The sequence below is a fragment of the Electrona antarctica genome, assembly GCF_951216825.1.
Source record: "Electrona antarctica genome assembly, chromosome: 6".
NCBI classification, from domain to species: domain Eukaryota; kingdom Metazoa; phylum Chordata; class Actinopteri; order Myctophiformes; family Myctophidae; genus Electrona; species Electrona antarctica.
Genome location: NC_136811.1, coordinates 48,993,184 through 49,015,300, shown reverse-complemented (window position 1 = coordinate 49,015,300; position 22,117 = coordinate 48,993,184). Strand labels below are relative to the sequence as shown.

Sequence of the window (22,117 nt, the reverse complement as noted above, 5' to 3'; positions counted from 1 at the left end):
TTGGCCGCTGACAGAGAAAGCTGCCTTGCCCATGGCTCTGAGCATGAGGAACATTGAGCATTACAAAAAAATCATCGCTTTGCCCTCCTCCCCGAGGCCCCCTGTACCCTTTGACCCCTTAGCCCCGTAGGGCCAGAGAGAGGCAGTGCATGGCCAGTGTTTGTGAAAGAAGCCTGAGCTTGTCCAGCACCGTGGCAAATGAGACGCGTGACTCATCAGACCAAACAGGGGATTAGCCGGTAATGATCTGGCAAATGGTTTTGAAATTGTAATTATCTGCCCTGTGCTGTGACGCCCCGGATCTACAGGGAGCGAGGGTGTGAACGAGAGAATGAGAGGGAGACAGACAGAGAGACTCTCTCTCTCTCTTTCTGTCTCCCTATTTAACTTAAGTGTGCTTTTGTCTAAGTCTCTGAGTTAAATGAACACTCTAATTTTACTGTTTTACTGTTGACACACAGAGATGTATGCAGTGAGACAGATAGACTATAGGGTAGGATGTCATGTGTGGATCATGTGTTCCTATGAAAATGTGTCCCACTGGTGACTGCAGATGACACTTACTGTATCGTCTGCCATGCCGTCATCATTGGCTATCTGTGTAGATCCAGACCAACTGGGTCGAGGCTCAGAGAAATTAAATGAAATGATTACTATATTTACCCAGGGTATCTGGGCTAAGCTCAAGAACTTGTTTCCTGCTCATAGAACATTTCATCGTAGTGGTTCAATGCCTTGTTCAAGGGCACTTCAGCGGTGGTAATTTTAACGTGTCGGACCGCTGATTCGAACTGGCGACCTTCCGGTATCAAGACTGCTCCGCAATCCGTTCGGCCACCGCTGCCACAGAGCGCTTGGGCATGGGTCTTCAACGTTTATTTTTTCAGGCCAAGGACCCCTTTAGCAGAGCGAGAGGTGAAGTACGGTCCAGGGACCCCCACTACATACTGTATGCAACGTCCCGCAGTGCGAGGCATTGTGAGCTTGTAGATCTGCTATTTCTGGCAAATTTTCCCCTCAGAATAGTGATGCTAGGGTGATCTATAGTGGTGTGTAAAAACAAATTGAATGTAAAAACAAATCATATCACACAAAGGTTTGCCACCCCGCCCTGTAGTAACTGTGGACGCCATAGGGGTCCAGGACCCCCTGTTGAAGACCTCTACTCTTAGGTATAGTGGCAGCTATAATCACTGTAAGAACATGAAGTGCTGTGTGTGTGTGTGTAAAACTCAGTATAGATTAAGGCCTTTGCTGCCATCTGCAGGGAGCTGCATAGAACTGCATGTTGCAATGTGTAAATTGGTATGTCCCAACAATAATTGTAACTGTTTAAGCCATGGTAGTACTACTACCCGTAAATGCACAAATCTGCCCACAGATATGCCAACATTAAATGTCATGTTTAATAACGAAGTTATATTACATAATGTTGTAGCGTCCCGGCTCCCGGGGTGTAACAGTGACAGAGGCTTAGCCTGGCTAATAAGCCAGACTAATATCACACGCTGGTAGGCAACTTTTTTTTTGCCAACGGCTGATTCGGTCTGGTTTATTAACCAGGCTAACAGAGGCTGACTTCCCAGCATGCCTCAGTGCACACACACCAACACTTAAATTGTTAATTATGATGTTGTGTTATTTGAGTTAGGAAATGGGTTTGCTAATATGTTGTCAGTTGATGTCGCTGAGGAGCTGTGAGGCCTCAGGCCTTGTACACACATGTCGGACGAACATGCTCTGAGTCTGTTCCGTCTGTGTTTTATGGCCGCCTCAATGTTTTCCAATGGAAGTCACATGGTTTGACCAAAACACAAGTGTTTGGTCAAACCATGTGACTTCCATTGGAAAAGCATTGAGGCGGCCAGGAAACACATGTCCGTCCGACATGTGTGTACAAGGCCTCAGAATTAAGAATTACTAGATAGTTACTACTCACTGCTAGGTGATGGATGGTCTCTGTCGGAGTGTCGGGTGGAAATATAATTTGTGCAAAAACTGCTACTTTTCAGGATTCAAACTAAAACATTGTGATGATGTGTTACACTGCATGATCAAGTACGACCATTTAGACCCTCCCGTTACCAGTGTTGGGCAAAGTAACATTGTTAGGTTACTGAATTGCTGCCCATAAAAATAATCCTGTTAAATTACAATTTACCTTCTGAGAAAAGTAACTTGTTAGATTATTTTTACGTTATTTTCCGTTACGACAATTAAAACCCATTTTTGAATGCTTGCGCAAGTTGGTTACATTGTATTACTGCCTACCGTCATTGTGCCGTCTTATCACAGCCCTAGAATGCCTGTGATCATTTAATTAACTTCGTAAATGTTCAGGTATCATAGGCATAGAACGGTCGCTACTGTCCCTGGTTGAATTCAATTGTGTGCGGCCTGAATGTGATAAATGCTCCGTTTGTACTCACCCATTAAATAATTCCAAAAACGGAGGGAAATATGGTCCTCTAGTTTTATATCCATGTGAAACTTTTGTGTTTCCCTTGTCAATTGGTGATGACGTCTAAAATCAGTTCATCGATCATTCCAGTCCCCCCTCGCCCGGAGAGAAAGACGTCCGTGTGCATCTCTTGAAAAAGTGGAGATAATTGACTAAATACACGTTTTGTGCCAGAACTTTCACATGGATATAAAACTAGAGGACCATATTTCCCTCCACGTTTTTGGAATTATTTAATGGGCGAGTACAAACGGAGCATTTATCACATTCAGGCCGCACACAATTGAATTCAACCAGGGACAGTAGCGACCGTTCTATGCCTATGATACATGAAAATTTACGAAGTTAATTAAATGATCACAGGCATTCTAGGTCTATCACAGCCCATATTAATTAACTCCATGGTTAAAAACAAGAATTGATTGAAGTATTTATTAACAGTTTGGAGAAACAGTACATTTCATGTAGGCTATGATATACACCATACTGACCATAGACAATACACTTTACAGCTCTCTTTATTAACTCTTTATTTGCCACAATAGCCAGCCTATACACGTAGGCCTACTGTAGGACTGGACAGAAAATCAAGAGTGCACAGAGTCCAGACCATGAGGCCCTATGCCATAGACTACTAATGAGGCTGTTGTGCTCCAAACAGCCAGCCACGTGATGCCCTCTCCGCACTGCATGAACTGTAGCGGACCCAGCTGGCCATAAAAGGGTGAAGCCGACTGATGAGTTTGAAAAGTTTTATTCAGATCTCAACGTGGAAACTATAAAGAAAAAAGGCATAAAATACACACATCAAACAACGCATAAATCAATGCATAAACAAACAATTATCAAAATGACAGCATAGAAAATACACTTTTACACAAACATTAGAAAATATATAACCACATAAGTCCAACAATACCAATATAACAGTGCAAGCAACTAAAAATGTACCTTGTGCCCCTTCCAGGTGGGTGCTAAATCCTTCTGTAGCATGTAGAGGTCCCTGAAGTTCTGATCTTTCCATGTTTGATGCCTTGTCCATTCTATGTCTGTCTTTTCCTTATCCGTCTGTGACCATGGTACTATCAAACAAACATTTGTGCAACCTCCATCAGCTCCATGCTGCCTTGTTCTGTCCTTCATTGAATCTGAGGCAGTCAGGTAGAGTTCAGGTATAAACCCCTGCCACAGCTGAGCTTGATTCAATCAAGAGATGACTAACAGCTGGTAAGATTCCTTCAAAATAAATGACTTCCTGTCACCACATAAAACGCCATGAATATACACATACAAAATAAAAGGTATGAACTGTGGGTCCGTTACATGAACAACAACAACAACATGAACAACAACTCGTGGCTCCACAACGGTGGTGGACACTGGACGCATGGATTTTAATTTGTATGAACTTTGGCTGAAAGCATGTTTGTTTAATCCACCACCACGACACCACCACTGCTTCTGTGACTGTCATCGTTGTTGGCTACAACTGAAACAGACTTCCTCTTCAAAATAAAAGCTAATTGTAACACTATAGTTTTATTTCTTAAGTGAACTTATACAGGATGTTGTAGATGAAGGATGTATGCATTATGTGTTAGGACTTGGGACCTATATACTCTAAGCTTGGGACAGACTTGTAGTAAGAGAAATCTATGAAAATCTGGGAACTAAATCGTTACCAAGAAATTTCTTCACCAATGTGTTTCTAAAGGTGTCTAATAACATACATGTACTAAAAGTTTGAAATTCAACTCCCGTGGGAAATCTGAGTTTTTAGCATAATATGTGACCATACCCTTAACATCCTATATAAGGCAAAAAAGTCCAAATGTCATCATTCTTTAAGTAGCATGTGACATATGAAACTAGGGGGTTTTCATGATTCTGAATCCATTCCAAGCATTAGTTTTGCACAAAAAACACTCCTTGGGAGGAAAACGGCCATAGCCGTCATCACAAACGTGATGAGGTCAGCACATTTGTCAGCACAAGTGGATATTTTAGCCCAAGGAGTGTTTTTTGTGCAAAGCTAATGCTTGGAATGGATTCAGAATCATGAAAACTCCCTAGTTTCATATGTCACATGCTACTTAAAGAATGATGAAATTTGGCTTATATAGGATGTTAAGGGTATGGTCACATATTATGCTAATAACTCAATTTCCTACGGGAGTTGAATTTCAAACTTTTAGTACATGTTATTAGACACCTAACACATTGGTGAAGAAGTTTCTTGCTAACGATTTAGTTCCCAGATTGGTCAAATACCTGATAAAATGCCCTTAGAAGGAGAAATAGACTCCGGGCAGTCGGGGCTTTATTTTTAAATCTTGCCAACAAAATGAACAGGGACACATTATAGTAACAGGATTACTTTCACAGGAAACATAAACTAAGTAACTAACTACTAATTGCAAAACCAACTTGTTAGGGTATTCCGTTACCAATAAAAGTAGTTCCGTTAGATATCGCCGTTACACCCAACACTGCCCGTTACTAAGGGTTTGCGAGTGGTTGATAGCGTTACCGCAGTAGAACATTGCGGTTATGCGATACATAATGTAGGCATATACACCCAAATGGACACAGTATGCAGGGTCCAGGGTATTCTTTTTAAATGGCGCATAATCGTGGAAACTACCCGCATATTTCGCCACATAAAATCACATAAACCCCCACATATTTTGCATATTTCACAACTTCCCACATATTTCACAACTTCCCTCAATTTCACAGCATAAAATCACATAAAAACCTGCATATTTCATCGCAAAATCAAGGATTTTAGCCCACATAATCAAGTATTGTTGCTGGCCCGATGGTAGCCTATCAGTACGCCCAAGGTTGCTGGCAAGAGTGGCCAAAGGCGACAACATATTGGCTCACAGCCTCACACACACTTCCAACTGGGCTTCTCCTGCAAGCTCACCAACAGGATCGATTCACATAGTATCCACTGACAACCCCGGGGATCACTGGAAACCATCACTTCGTACTGCCAAGCATGGCCGGCGGACAGCAGTATGCCACCATGCTGGCTGCAAGGCCACTCAACACCCGGTCAATCGGGCCTCAGCCGCCATGCAGGCTTCAGCAGGTGCCAACTTTGTTGCGCATTAAACAAGTTACTTTTAATATAGGCTACTGTAATATAATTTTACCCAGTAACGAGTAGGCTAGTGTAAGTTATTACTATACCTAAAACAGTAACATTATTATTATTATTATTATTATTATTTTAATAATAATAATAATAATTATTATTATAATAATTATAATTATAATAATAATTATATTATTGTATAAGTAGAAAGTGGTTATTATGCAGAATGTTCCAGTTAGGCCTCTGCAATGCCCCAGCCACCTTTGAATGACTGATGGAGCGTGTCTTGAATATCATCTATCTATCTATCTATCTATCTATCTATCTATCTATCTATCTATCTATCTATCTATCTATCTACCTACCTACCTAGCTTCTCTTAAATCCCTGCTGTGTCCATGTGCTGCTCTCGTCAGCAGAAGTTCCCCTCCATTGCTGACCAATCGACCCCTTCAAGCCCACTGCAAGTTCTGTGCACATGTTGCCTTGAGAGCTGTACCAGTGCATCGCATATTTGCAGTTAGTTGCTGCTTTTCCTGATTTGATTGTAGCTATTGTGCAGATGAACATACCTAAAAACATTTAATTAATACATTTGTGGGTAATCATTTTCAAATCATGACAATATTGAGTCTGTCTGTCTGTCTGTCTGTCTGTCTGTCTGTCTGTCTGTCTGTCTGTCTGTCTTTCTTTTTGTCTTAATCTGTACACTACTGTACAGTCCACGAGTTCAGAGACTTTTATTTTGAAGTAATGGACTTGACCCATCCATAGAATCCTCTTAGTGTCATTCCATTAAGCAGGCTAACTGTGCCTGCAGAGACAGAGCAGGCTGCCTGGCTGTTAGCACAAATATGTCTTCTACTCCTCCGGAAAGGATCCATTTAAATGGTGAAACAGTGAACTTTGATATACAATGTATTAAAATGTAATGTAGACATATACCGGCTTTATAGTCTTTTCTTAGCCCATTATAGGCCTCTGTTTCAGTGTGTTCCATTCCATTTGCGAGCACTCGTCCATTGTGTGAAGAAGATATCCGTCTGTATTATACTACTGCGGTATGTCAGACGAGGAGGAGACTGACTCTGAGGATGAGGATGAGAGAAGAGGCAAACTTTCGATTGTGACCACTTTTTTCAGCGGTGTAATTTCAGGTGGGCCCAATGTTGGAGTTTATTACTTACATTACATGAAATAAACTGGATCCTGCCCAGGGCTAGTTTAATTTAGTGTATTGACATTTTGCTTTGTTTTGACAACACTGTTGTCTAAACCTGTGGTTCTCAAACATTTTCATGTGAACTTGGAGGACCCCCACATCCAGGGGCCTCCAAGGATAAGTGCTTGTATTAAACCTTTTCAAAATTACTTTTTAAATATCAAGATTTTTTAAGATTTTTCAAAAACATAAGAAATTGCCAATCTACAAACTCTTGTGCTTGTAGGCTATACTTGAACAGCCTAAGTATAAAATAGGGGGTTACACTGATTTCGATGCCATTATTAACTCATTTTGCTGGGGACCCCTTTCCTCCGAGGTGGAAAGCCTGATGGCGCGAGGTTAGGGAGTCGGACGGTCGGACCCCCTGGAATGAATCTCCCTCCAGGGGAGGGGAGGGGGAGCCCAGCCAGCACCCCACTTTGAGAACCACCGGTCTAAGCAGTGCACGATATGAACCCTAGAGGGCAGTGCTGTAACATAAACACCATTTAAAGCTAAAGCATAATGTCGCAACTTGGTGACGTGGTGTGTTGTTGTTAATGTGATAATAATACTGCGACATCATCATGAGTGTGTGTGTGAGCTGTGTCCATAATATAACTCCATACATGTTCATGTAACTCTATGTCTGCTAATACGACACAAACTAGGACCGTCTAACATTACGATCTGCTAATTGTTTACCCACATAAAGATGTCATGTTTCATAGGAGCGTGTAATGGAGAATAATGTTGTTCCGGGTGTTAGCCATGGTGTTAGCATACTATAGCTTTCTGTTAGCTCAGGGTTAGTCCTCTATTGCCCAACCCTTTAGTGAAATGTCAAAACAACGGTGTGTAGCGGAACCTCTGCTGTTGTTTAGTTTGGCTCGGTGTTCAGGGTTGTAAAAATACCACCACGACCCATTCATCCCTGTGACAACATACCATACGTTGGTCGAACTAACAGGATTTGTGCGAAGTTGGAGCTGCTTCCGAAGAGCGGAGGCGATCATGTTGAACGTACCGAGCCAGCAGTCCTTCCCGGCGCCCGGCTCCCAACAGCGGGTAGCCCCGGCAGGACAGTCGGGGAGGAACAAGGTAAAACATGGATCATTATCATGTATAGCAGCAATTTGCAACTCTAGATTAAAAAAATAAATAATGGGATGAATCTAGAGTTACTGCCCACCTGGGCAGCGGTGGCCGAACGGTTTGCGGAGCGGTCTTGTTATCGGAAGGTCGCCAGTTCGAATCCCCGGACCGGCACGTTAAAATTACCACCGCTGAAGTGCCCTTGAGCAAGGCATTGAATTTGAACCCCTACCATGAAATGTTCTATGAGCAGGGTCTGGCTGTAAACAAGCATCTCGAGCTTAGTCCATTCACCCTGGGTAAACAAAGAACGTTGCTTTGCTTTGCTTTGTGGAAAACGGAATCCATTCTCTTTGGATCAAATAGTAATCTCAGCCAGGCAGATAGCCCCTTTCTGGACCCTCGGTTACCTTTTCTGAAGTTTGGACGCGGTACCCTAGGGTCCCTGACAGCTTATTCCACCCTCCATAGGATGCAGATGTACATACTCTCTGTTCACGGAGAGCGGCAGTGTTTGTGAGATGTTTCAAAGATGCATAACACAGCTATAGGAGACATTGCATCGTGTATGAAATGGCATTAACTGCCATTTCAAGTATTTTTAAACTTTTTTTTAAAGTTTTGCTTCGCTGAACTTCTCTCTTCCTTGACTTCCTTATTGACTTCCCATTGTACCGCCTCCCGAGCGGCGACTGGCTAGCTGCCTCGGTCCCAGGCTTACTTTTCTGCGAAAAGAAGAGCCTGGTCACAACGTAAGGCAGAGAAGCTATCGGATGGATGTATCCTCCGGAACATCAGTCAGATGTATTTCCCCCGGATACAGTATTTTCCCGACCAATCACAACACTTGTTTCATTCGCGGAGAATGTAAACTGATTGTAAAGTATTCGTACACGTTGCGGCGGTCTCCTATAGCTGTGTTATGCATCTTTGAAACATCTCACCATCACTCAAGCGGCGCCACCACTCTCCGTGAACAGAGAGTATGTACATCTGCATCCTATGGAGGGTGGAATAAGCTGTCAGGGACCCTAGGGTAGCGACGTCCAAAATTCAGAAAAGCTAACCGAGGGTTCCGAAAGGTGCTACTTTCGGAACCCACTTCTTGGTAAGAGTGGGTGACAATATCACACAAAAAGATGAAATTACCTACCTAGGTTCCATCCTGGAGGCAAATCTTTCCGATGATAAAATGGCCACCAACGTAATCAAAAAGGTCAATCAAAGAACAAGATTCCTATACATGATCTCCTCACTGGTCAACAAAAACACCTTGAAGAACCTAACAGGAGCCCTCGTACAAGGTTTCTTCGACTAAGCTTGCACCTCCTGGTACCACAGCACCTCTAAGGCCCTTAAAACAAGGCTCCAGACTTCCCAAAACAAACTGGTCAGGCTACTACTTGGCTTCACTCCCCTACTACTTGGCTTCACTCCCACTCCCCGAACTCCCCGAGTACAGCACCTTGCAATGGGTCTGGTCCACAAGATTCGCTACACCACCAAGATACCCATGTACCTGTCTAAATACTTTCTTAATGTCAATGAAGTCCACACCCACAACACCAGAGGGAGTTCAACAAACCATGTGCAACCCAGATTTGGCAAAAACAAGGGACTAAATTAATTTCGCTCCTATGCCACCAAAATGTGGAACGCCCTATCAACAGTCATTAAGACATGCAAATCCCTTGACTCCTTCAAAACTGCTCTCAAAGGGCATCTACGGACGGCTGCAATTCGAAACTGGCCCCCATAAAATCTGAATCCCCCACCCACCCCTGTCCCCCCTCACTGTATATGTTTCTTTTCCCTTTTTACCTCCTAACCTATGATGATTTCCTGTTTTGACTATATAGTTGTGTATATTCGTGCGTCTCTAAAATTTAGAGACGCACGAATATACAAATGTATGACAAAACATCAAAACATTTAATGTTTTGATGTTTTGTCAGGCTACTACTTGGCCTCACTCCCCGAACCCACCTAACCCCTGCCCACTTTGACAGGCTGGAATGGCTTAGGGTTGACGTCGACGACAGAGTACAGCATCTTGAAATGGGTCTGGTCCACAAAATTCGCTACACCACCCAAGATACCCATGTACCTGTCTAAATACTTCCAGTTGTCAACAAAGTCCACACCCACAACACCAGAGGGAGTTCAACAAACCATGTACAACCCAGATTTGGCACAAAAGACTACATTCCACTCCTATGCCACCAAAATGCTCTAAAAAAAGGAAAACAGTGTTCCTATCACACAAAAAATGACGGCTGCCCTGTTGTATCTCTTGAGGACCCGTACCCCTAGGGGTCCAGCACCCCCATTGAAGACCCACGATCTAACCTCATATTATGTTATCACTCCCAATTAACACTCCCAATTGTATTTCACCATCAGGTGGCCTTGAAGCCAGGCCACAGTCTCATGGACTGGATCCGTTTTGCTAAGAGCGGACAAGACCTGACCGGGCTGAGAGGGCGTCTGATCGACGTGACCCAGGACGAGCTCAAGAAGCACAACACGCGGAACGACTGCTGGACGTGCATACGAGGTGACAGCTGACCACACAGTTGACCCCAAGGTTTCGGCCCAATCTTTTCACTGAAAATAACCAGGTTCAACACTCGATGTGTGTTGTAAAAACGTTGAGACACATTGTGAGGTTGTAGATCATCGGCTATTTTCATATATTATGGCATGGGCAGAATAAGGACGCTAGTGTTCATGTAGTTATTAGTGGAATTCCCTGGTGGGATTAAAAACTCTAACCATGGAAGTGTTTCTAATGCATACAAATAGTATTATACAAAATGGTAAATGGTGGATTTATATAGCACCTCTATCCAAGGCGCTTTACATAGATTGTGCATCAATTCACCCATTCACACACTCATACACCGATGGTGGCGGAAACCATGCAAGGCACCAACCAGCACGTCAGGAGCAATTAGGGGTTCAGTGTCTTGCTCAAGGTCACTTCGACACTTAGGGGGAGCCCGGGTTCGAACAGGCAACCTTGTGGTTACCATCCAGCCACTCTACCCCTGAGCCACCGCCGCCCCGACCCGTATACATGTACTGGTAATATTTCTTGGGAAATAGGTTTGGGAGAAGTGAATATCAGCGAGATGAACATGGGTCTTCACTGGAAGAAAGAAACTGAGCCTGTATGTGCTTTGAAGTGATCATTTCGCCAGTAATTTGGCCCTGAGCAGTTTGGAAACAAATGTCCTTGGAACTTATTTTGTCTTTGTTGTGATAAGCCTTTTGTGAGAAATGGTCATTAGGTTGACACTGAATACCCTTTCACTTATATCAATACATTTTCAATCAATACATTTGTGGATTATTAACCAAACAAATGTACTCATTTATATCCATTTCTATCAGCAGAGGGCGCTGTTGGATTAAATGTGAAAGCCATGGCAGTTTTGACCTTTTAGTGCTTTGTTAGGCTTGTTTAGGTCCCTAGGCTCTTCAAAATAATATTATTAAAGAAATAAAATAATCTTGGTGAAGACCCATACTCTTTATAATGAGTTGAGCTATATATTTTAACGAGTTTCCCCTCTGATTGATTCTAGGCTCAACTTCTTCACTAAGGCCTAGAATCTCTCTGAGCTCTTGTAACAGGAGCGGAAGGTTCCTATAACGACAGTGGGTGCCCACCCGCCCCAGTTTTTTTTGGTACTTTATTTACAGTTCGCTAATAAACACAGTGGTGCGCTTTCAGTTCACAACGAACACATTAAATTGTTTCAGCATCTTGTTTCAACATTTCAGCATGATCAATGATCAACAGTAAAGAATTAAAATGTTTCAGCCATAAGCGGCGGGTGGATTTTACCTTTTAGGTAGGCTAGAATTGCGTGGGACGACGACGCATATTTATTTATTTCCCCCAGATGAAATGATTACTATATTTACCTAGGGTATCTGGGCTAAGCTCAAGAACTTGTTTCCAGCCAGGCCCTGCTCATAGAACACATTTCATCGTAGTGGTTCAATGCCTTGTTCAAGGGCACTTCAGCGGTGGTAATTTTAACGTGTCGGACCGCTGATTCGAACTGGCGACCTTCCGGTAACAAGACCGCTCCGCTATCCGTTCGGCCACCGCTGCCACATGACACATGACACACATGACATTGTCAGATGGTCTGACAATGTCATGATTTGACCAATTTATTACCAATCTCGTACACCTTTGGTCACGAAAGCAAGATCCTTGACCCAATTACAGCCGCTGCATCTTACCTTTTAATTAAAGTAAAAGTAGTCTGAGGAAAAGGAACAGTTCTGTTCCCCGGACACTGTTTTGGGATATTTTGGCTGAGATGGCTCTGTTAGTCAAGTCTCAAGTCACTGGACCAGGGCTAGTGTTGCTGCAGGATACGGAGTGTGAATGAACCGTGCGGTCACTGGAACAAAGCCACCGTATTAGCATTTGAATACCTGTTCTGTGAACACCGTAAAGGTGTGTGCAACATGACCAGGGGGAGGGGAGCTTCAGCCTTCAGTCAGTGGGTGCTATTTGGCTTACTATTGTGTCAGTGGGTGCTTAAGCCCTCAAGCACTCCCGGAGTTGACGCCGTTGACAGCTAGAACATTGGACATTCATGTCATGTGGCAATTCATGTTATTCATCGCTTAGTTAACACTCTGCTTTCGCGGGGAGGGGGAGTCTACTATAGTAGTGTCTGTGTCTCTGTGACGTGCCTGTTCATTCTGATGATGATGGTTGGTTATGGAATCCATAGTAATAACTGTTGTCAGGGGCCCCTGAATGCTTTTGCTGGAAGGGTAAGTAATCAGTCTACTATAGTAGTGTCTGTGTCTCTGTGACGTGCCTGTTCATTAAGATGATGCGTTGGTTATGGAATGATCCATACTCCATAGTAATAACTAATAAGCATTGTCAGGTGCCCCTGCATTTATAGCTTGGTGTCTGACATGCATTGGCTTCTGCTGTTCTCAATGTCAAGACTACGGACTTCCATCCCCCCTTTTGTTTAGTATGAGTAAAGTATGATAGCTACTCTGCTGTCAGACAGAAACCAGCTCTGTCCAAAATATAACATTTTCAGGAGATGAATAAATACATATATTTGTTTTTAGAACAACACAATACTACCTCATCAAAGTTGGTATGGTGAAACTATACATTGTCAGATACTTGAATGTGTCCTTATATTGTCAACCCTTTACCCAAATACTATGGAGGGCTAAAACTGCCATATCTACAAATACATTAATTAATGAATAAAGTAAATAATAAATATAATGCAAAAATAAATAAATATGCAAATAAATATATAAATCAATAATTAAATGTATTTATGTGACTATTTATTAATTATTTGTATTTATGTACACATTTAAATACACATTTAAATACTCATTTAAATTTACATTTAAATTTACATTTAAATGTGTATTTCATGAACCGTATGTTAATGAGGGGGTGTGTCTTGCCTATTCAGCCATTAGCAATCAAACACCAAAAAAAACCATTCCGCCAATTTAATTTTAGTTTAGTTTTAGTTCGTTTTGAATATATATTTTTTGAATTGAGTTATTGGCATCAAAATGTACTTAAAGTACCCAAAGTAAAAGTACTCATGCAGAATCCCCTTTTACAGTTTTCAAATGTATACAACTCTTTTGAAAATAGTAGATCTCCAAGCTCACAAGCTTGTAGATCGTCTATTTTCAAATGCCTGAAATCTATAGAGCGTCGCAGTCCCGCCCCCTTTCATGACGACGCCAGGCCCAGGAAATGATTGTTATGATTCCCAATGCATTTTTCCCATAGACATTTCAAAAAGTATTTATTTAAAGACAGTTACGCCGCGGACAAAGCCAACTCGAGTTGTGACAAATCATGACAATAAACACAATATTTTGGACCAAACAAATAATTACAAAAAAAAATCTAATTCTTTGTTCGGCCCAAAAGATTGTTTGTTGTCATGATTTGTCACAACTCGAGTTGGCTTTGTACGAGGCTTAAAAGGTCTTTAAATAAATACTTTTTGAAAAGTCTATGAGGAAAATGAATCATTTCCTGGGCCCTGGTAGAGGGCGGGACTGCGACGCTCTATAGAGCGTCGCAGTCCCGCCTCCTACCCTGGACCAGGAAATGAAACCCAATGCATTATTCTCATAGACATTTCTTAAAGTATTTATTTAAAGACGGTTACGCCGCGGACAAAGCCAACTCGAGTCGTGACAACTCATGACAACACAAACAATATTTTGGATCAAACAAATAATTACAAAGAAGAAAAACAACAAAAAAAGTGTTGTAACCTGCCGTTTTTTTCTTCTTTCTAATTATTTGTTTGGTCCAAAATATTGTTTGTGTTGTCATGAGTTGTCACGACTCGAGTTGGCTTTGTCCGCGGCGTAACCGTCTTTAAATAAATACTTTAAGAAATGTCTATGAGAATAATGCATTGAGTTTCATTTCCTGGTCCAGGGTAGGAGGCGGGACTGCGACGCTCTATACAGGGCTATTGCATGTATGTTTTGTAATAATAATCCAAATGTACAAACTAGGTATGTAGGCTACAAATTTGGGATTTGTAAAAGTATTGATGAAGATGGGTTGAAAAGTGGTGAAGTGGTCCTTTAAGTAAATGTACTAAGACTTATATCAGGGTCCCCCATTTTCAATTCATCAGAAAGATGGGTAACAGGGTTACAGGTCAAGTGGACACTAAGTGGACAGGTCACTTGTACACATTGGATGAGTGGGCACTTTGAACTATAGGCATTAGGGATTTGTGGGTACCTTTGACCTCAGTAGCCTACATTTTATTCTCAGTAGTAATTCTCAGTGGGACAACTGGGCACCTAGGGGTAGGATAACTGGGCACCTGGACAACTGGGCACTAGGTAGTCCATGAGCCAGACCCCCCTAATTTGCGCGTTAATTACGAAATGGGTGGGCAAATTCTTGTTTGAATTTTTGACTAGCTGTACATCTCTACTTCACATTTTTGTATGATAACAATCGCAGACTAGCAGCTTAGTGGTTGTTATCATGCATTGAATACATGCACCCCTATATTGCCACATGCAAATTGTGACAACACATATATGATCAACTTTTGAACCTTACTTTGTGCAGAGACCAATGAAACCACCTTTCTGCATAATTCAAATATGGGGAATTGATTGGAATGGTTATTTTACTTCCACAAAACTTCCATATATGCTTAAATGTGCTTTTAATGCAGTATTTTGCACACACATCTAAGAAATTTAAAATAAGGCTTGCAAATATCCCCATTTTGGAAGTGTGTGCTAAGAACCAACATGTTCCTAATGGCTATAGAAAACTGCTCACCATTCTAAGCTTTAATATGAGTGGTAACATGTGTTTATACGTTTTGTAACTCTAGAGATATAATCAGAAACACTATTATAGTGTGATAACACGAGCCAGGGCCATAGCTATAGAATCAAATGGGTGGGCAAAGCTGGTGTGATTTTCTTTTGTACTTGTTGTGCATCTCTACTTCACAGTTTGGCATGATAACCATTGCAGACACATAGCTTAGTGGTCGTTATCATGCATTGAATATGTGGACACCTATATTACCACACACATTCTTACAAAAATATATGATCAACATTTGAGCCATTATTGTGTAGAGACCTATAATCACACCTTTCTGCATAATTCAAGTATGGGTAATTGATTGGAATAGTCATTTTACTTATTAAATACTTTCATATATGCTTAAATGGCTTTTTAATGCAAAATTCTGCACACAAATGGAATAATTAGAAAATAAGTCTTTCCCAATTTGAAAATATATGCTGAATGAGGACATCAACACATTACGCCACCAGCTTTTCTGTGCACAACGTGGGGCACTTGAGTCGAGCCAGCTGACACCATGCAAGGACTGTCTTTTCATACATGCCATGCGTGCCAACTATCAGGCTGGCATTTGGAGAGGGAGTCTTCAACAACACCTGCAAGTCCCAAGCCTAGTTCAGCATGGATTACTAACTCTGCATTAATGTTTGCCTGGGCATACAGTGTGCAATCAGAGATATAATGTCAAATTTAGGCCTACTTAATCTCACTGCTCACAAGAAGAATGTTACTACTAATACAAATGTACTGAGGTCAAAGGTACTCGATCAAGGTGCCAAAAAATGCCCACCTGTACCTAGTGCCCAGTTGTCCAGGTCTCCAGTTATCCTACCCGTAGGTGCCCAGTTGTCCCACTGAGAATTACTACTGACTAAAGTGGCCAGTAGAGCACACAGCCGCGCACGCACGCACACATACACACACACCTGCCTGCAGTCGAGCCGTTCGGATTTTTCGGATGCTTTTGTCCAGAACCGCCGATCCAATTGATATGCCCATATATGTGCACATGCCAATATATCAGGGATCTCCATATATATGGACATAAAAGCGGCAAGGACTGACAGATACCTAGATATCCGTATCAGTATGGGCATAATAGGGACACAGACAGATGAGTACAACGGCTACTTTGACAAAAGCCCTCGACATATGAATCACACATGCCATTCCACACGCACACGCACACGCACACGCACAGCACAGCACAGCACAGCACTACTTTTTCTTTTCTTTTCTTCATCGTGTCTATTGTACTAGTATCGATTTAGTGTTGGAAAGCTGAGAAGGATGGTGTAGATGGAGCAATTTGTAATCCATAAATCCTTTAAAAGCGTTTTATTGTTACTATTTCCATGGCCATCTCTGTCCTTTTGTCTACTTTCTACTTCACTTTCTATATGGAATGATTGCTTTGAACTTTTCAAAGCATTAAAGATAATGATAGACAGTGGCAAGAATTGTCCTATAGACGTCACCTGCCGCACTCCACACATATGCACTCCTCACAGACTAGTGATTAGCCTACTAATGAGTGACAGGCTGCCACTTTTGGAGCTTGGCTGAGGATGTCTGTTGGAGAGAGTGTGAGTGAGACAGACTCCACGGTGCTTGTCCAGCCGCGCAGTACATTCGCATCAGACATGATATTTTGCTAAAGTGTAGGCTATTATAGGCTATAGCTGTAAGCTCTGTATGTAGCTATGGTTAATTGCGGGAGGATAATAATAATAATACATACAATTTATATAGCGCTTTTCTGGGTACCCAAAGTCGCTTTACAGACATTTTAGTACAGCCGTTTTTATTAGAAAAATTGTGTCAAGCTAATTAAAAGGTTTAAAAGGTTAAAAACTAGAAATCAAAATAAAAAAAGGACAAACAAGAAGGGTGTGTGTGTGTGTGGGGGGGGGGGGGGGGGGGGGGGGGGGGGGGGTCAAGCATGAGGGAGCGACAGGGGACATGACGGTGGATGAGTTCAGAGAGGTAGAGGGGGGCCTGGTTGTTGAGGGCTTTGTAGGTGATGGTGAGTATTTTGAAATCAATTCTGGACTTGACTGGGAGCCAGTGGAGTTCACGGAGGACGGGTGTGATGTGGTCCCTGGATCTGGTTCTGGTGAGCAGGCGGGCAGCGGAGTTTTGAACATATTGTAGTTTTCTGAGAACCTTGGTGGTGACACCATAGAGGAGGCTATTGCAGTAGTCGAGTCTGGATGTGATGAATGAATGAGTGTCTCAGCGGCAGTGTGGGATAGCATGGGACGAAGGCGGGCAATGTTACGGAGGTGGAAAAAGGCGGTTTTGGTGATCTGGTTGACATGGGGCTGGAAGGAGAGGGTGGGGTCAAGGATGACACCAAGATTGCGGACTCGGGTGGAGGGGGTGACAGTGGAGCCATCAATGGTGAGGGAGAAGTCATGAGAGGAGCGGGTGAGGGAGTCGGGGCCAATGATGAGGATTTCAGATTTATTGCAGTTGAGTTTTAGAAAGTTTGTTTGCATCCATGTTTTGATTTGATTTTCAGTCAGGCAGGAGGTGAGGGTGGAGTGGGTGATGGCAGTGATGGTTTTGGAGGGGAAATACAGTTGTGTGTCGTCGGCATAACAGTGGAAGCGGAGACCGTGAGTGCGGAGTATCTGACCAAGGGGGAGCATGTACAGGATGAAGAGGAGGGGACCAAGTACTGAACCTTGGGGGACGCCGTGGGTGACAGGTGACGTGAGTGATTGGCAGTTGTTGATGGAAATAAAGTGCTGTCTGTCAGTGAGATATGATTGGAACCAGGAGAGGGCAGTGTCAGTGCGGGATTCGCGGGGGCCCGCTGGTTTTATCTGTCGTGAGTGACTGTGTAAAAAAATCGTCCATCGATCATCTGACAGCCCGGGCCCCCAGGAGGTCCGGGCCGGGGTGAGACCACCCCCATCCCCCCTCCCCCCCGGTAGCTCCGCCACTGGGTATCCTATTCCAAACCTTGTTAAAACAGGTACCAGTCAGGCAGTGTCTTTATTAAAGTGTTAATTGTCAATTGGCATTTGGAAAATTGCAGCTCTCATCATGGTATGTTAGCACTACTACGTGTAGTGCTCAACATCAGCAAGAGTACTTGCCTGGAATATTCAGGGTGAGCGACAAAATAGCAGCCAGGAGAATGAGACTTGCAGGACACTGCCAAAGACACCAGGAGCTGCCAGCCAGCAAACTGGTGCTGTGGGAACCAGCACATGGGCACCGGTCACGAGAACCGGGATGACTGGAAGCGACGATGGGAGGCTCGTCTGAGGATGACCTAGAGAGAGACTGAGAATAAAATGTAGGCTACTGAGGTCAAAGGTAGTTAACCAAGCGGTGCCAAAACAACTGACCCTGTACCTTGTGCCCAGTTGTCCCGGTGCCCAGTTATCATAGGTGCCCAGTTGTCCCACTGAGAATAACTACTGAGAATAAAATGTAGGCTACTGAGGTCAAAGGTAGGCTACTCTAGTGCCCACATATCCCTAATGCCATGCAGTTCCGTGCTCATCCAAGGTGTACAAGTGACCTGTCCACTTAGTGTCCACTTGACCTGTAACCCTGTTAACCATCTTTCTGATGAATTGAACATGGGGGACCCTGATATAAACAAGTACGTTTACTTGAGTACTGTACTTAAGTACAATTTTGAGGTATTTGTACTTTACTTGAGTATTTTCCAATATCAATAATCTCAAAATTGTAGCCTACTTTGCCTCCATTACATTTATTTGAAAACGTTTGTTACTAGTTAAGTTTGTATATTTGGATTATTATTACAAAAGTTACATGCAATAGCCCTATATAGATTTCATGATTTCGAAGCTCACATGGGCCGCGATGCAACACTTTGTGAGCTTGGAGATCTACTATTTTCAAAAGATTAGTATACATTTGAAAAACTGTAAAAGGCACATTCTGCATAATGAGTACTTTTACTTTGGGTCCTTTAAGTACATTTTGATGCCAATAACTCGATTAAAATATATATATATATATATATATATATATATATATATATATATATATTCAAAACAAACTAAACTAAAATTGGCTGGATGGGATTTTTTGGGTGTTTGATTGCTCTGGGTTTGATTGCTAATGGCTGAATAGGTCAAGACACGCCCCCTCATTAAATGCACATTTAAATGCATATTTAAATGTGTATTTAAAAGTGTAATCGAACGTGTATTTAAATGTGTATATAAATGAAAATAATAAATAGTCACATAAATACATTTAATTATTGATTTATATATTTCTTTGCATATTTATTTATTTTTGCAATTATTTATTTATTATTTCAGTTATTCATTAATCTATCTATTTTTAGATATGGCAGTTTTAGCCCTCCATAAAATACAGCTCAAGTGGAGTTGGGAGGTTTTTTTACAGCTGACTTCGTCATTCTAATCAACGATGGAAAGAAATTGCTCCAAAGTTGGAGTTGGGTGGTTTGAACGACAGTTTGAGTAGTTTTGAGGTTTAGTCAGAGTCAGACCAAGAAGCGCCTTTTTAATACTTTTCATGGTTTCAATATTTATAAAACCCACAGGCAGATGTAAAGAGTGTTCAAAGCACTTTCATTCATAAAAAAGGTTTGAAAACGAACGCTGGTTTCTGCCTGTAAGCGACTACTATATACTTAATTGACCGGGGTCCCCCAAGCCAAGGGTCTATAATTGGTCCCCTCCTTCTTTCCCTCAGTCTACACCAAACCTTTTTGCGGAACCGTATACTTTGTTTTGTTGAAACCGTATACTTTGTTGGTCATCATTAATAGACAAAAATAGCAGATCTAGAAGCTCACCTACACTTGTGAACTTGTATATCTGCTTTTTTCGCCCAGGATTTGACTATTTTACCTGCCCTAGTATAGCATATTTTTTATTTCATTAGATGTCATACAGGAAAAACAAGTTACATCATGTTCATGAAAGAAACGTCAGGGATTCAAAAACTCAAGGTCGTGGGTTCGAACCCTGCTTGCCATCGACGTCAGCAAGGGCATGCGGTCGCAACAGTATGAAGTCTGTCCTGGACGGGAGTCTCTCCAAGACCTTAAAACAGATTTGTTTGACTTGACTTTTAGCCAAAAATGCATCACACCAACCACGTCCCATCTGTTACCAGGCATGGTGTACAACGTCAGCCCCTACATGGACTACCATCCTGGGGGAGAAGAGGAGCTGATGAGGGCAGCTGGAATAGATGGCACAGACCTGTTTGATCAGGTAGGGCTGTATTTTCAGAGAAACATACTGTATGGACAATTCAATGTTGCGGCATTGAGAGAAAATATGACTTTCCTTTATTATTTATTAATATTATTATTTATGGGACAGTGAACAGGGACAGTATTTTCTGACAAAAACAGAAATACATGTTAATTTGTAATTCTGTTACATTCATGCTTACTCTCTCAATAGTTTTTCCTTCACCCACGCCTGACCCCCCTCAGTGAGTTCAGGTTGCTTACATGCTTCCATATGGTCGCAGATGGAATCTGCCAAGAACTAATAGATTTTAAAACTCATTTGTCCCTGCTCCTATCAGCCAACACTGAAATTCTGTTTTTGTGCATGCGTGTAGAGAGACGTTCAAGTATGCCCATGCCTTAATTAAATAGAAAGTAGCCTACCAGAAGAACTTTGGAGTATGCTGGCTATTATTTTCTTATAGGGCTTGCAAACCTCACACCTTTGTTATGCAAAGTTCGGGGGGTGCGCCATTTTAATTGTGATGATTCACTACTATACCTGGCCAACGGATAGGCATACAGTGGTGAAAAAAGTACTCAATTGTTTTACTTAAGTAAAAGTACCAATACTGCAATTTAGAACGTTACAAGTAAAAGTATGGAATTGAAAATGTACTTGAGTAAAAGTACAAAATTATCGGCATCAAAATGTACTTAAAGTACTAAAAGTAAAAGTACTCATATTGCAGGGCCAGCAGACCACCATGTCCCATCACCATTACTTTTTTTTAACCGATATTGATAACATCCTGCTTCTCAAGACCGATACCGATAACTGATAATAAATTCAAATGTATAAAAAAATATAAAGATATAGGCTATTTGTAAATGTATATTAATCTGTGTAGTATTAGCACACCTGAAGGTAACAAATACTAGTAGTGGGCAAAGATGGATTTAACATAGCTTTGACTTAACCAAATACAGTATATCATTATTCATTATCATGACTATTAAAACAAAACCCAGAATAGTTCTGACTGAATGAACATATTTATTTTTTCAAGTCCTATGACACTGTTTTCCCCCCAAGCAGAACTAAAAACCTATGGGTGCTTTGTCACTTAAATAAATTGGACAATACAAATATAGTATAGCCTACCCTAATAATACTATAGGGACTTTCTGAGAAGGGCACTTCTCATTGAGGTTTTTACACACTAAAAACACGAGTGTTCATTTAACTCTGACTCAGAGTTAAATTAACTACTGAGGTTACTGAGTGTATGGGAGAGGTGCGCGAACGCATCAGCGATGTATTGTGGTGACCAGCTGTTTTAATCACAGATGAAGAGACTCTCCGAATCAAATCTCCGCTTTGAAATTGTTTTTTACGAAATAATGACTGTCGAGACAGAAGCAGACAGCTAACGCATGAAGCTTAGCTAACAGGTGTGTGTGTGTGTGTGTGTGTGTGTGTGTGTGTGTGTGTGTGTGTGTGTGTGTGTGTGTGTGTGTGTGTGTGTGTGTGTGTGTGTGTGTGTGTGTGTGTGTGTGTGTGTGTGTGTGTGTGTGTGTGTGTGTGTGTGTGTGTGTGGTTGCTCTGTGTTGGAAGTAATTGTCCTGGAGATGTATCATCGCTGATG

At 41.9% G+C, this 22,117-nt stretch overlaps 1 protein-coding gene and 1 long non-coding RNA gene across 3 annotated transcripts in view; one reads left to right on the top strand and one right to left on the bottom strand.

Annotated features, from left to right (window-relative positions):
• Positions 1–2,879: 2,879 nt before the first annotated feature.
• On the bottom strand, positions 2,880–3,592 carry LOC306924256. The gene is made up of 2 exons (XR_013790147.1): positions 3,413–3,592; positions 2,880–3,237 (listed from the first exon to the last, which is right to left on the bottom strand). It is a non-coding gene; the product is annotated as an uncharacterized lncRNA (long non-coding RNA).
• Positions 3,593–7,346: 3,754 nt separating this feature from the next.
• Positions 7,347–22,117, top strand: part of cyb5r4 (cytochrome b5 reductase 4) — a 66,257-nt gene continuing 51,486 nt past the window's right edge. For both annotated transcript variants that reach the window (XR_013790229.1, XM_079503902.1), the window contains exons 1-3: positions 7,347–7,872; positions 10,270–10,423; positions 20,405–20,505. Coding sequence is in view for 1 of the 2 variants with exons in the window: in XM_079503902.1 (XP_079360028.1) it covers positions 7,786–7,872; positions 10,270–10,423; positions 20,405–20,505 (342 nt within the window). In the remaining variant the exon portion in view is untranslated. The remainder of the gene's footprint in view (positions 7,873–10,269; positions 10,424–20,404; positions 20,506–22,117) is intronic.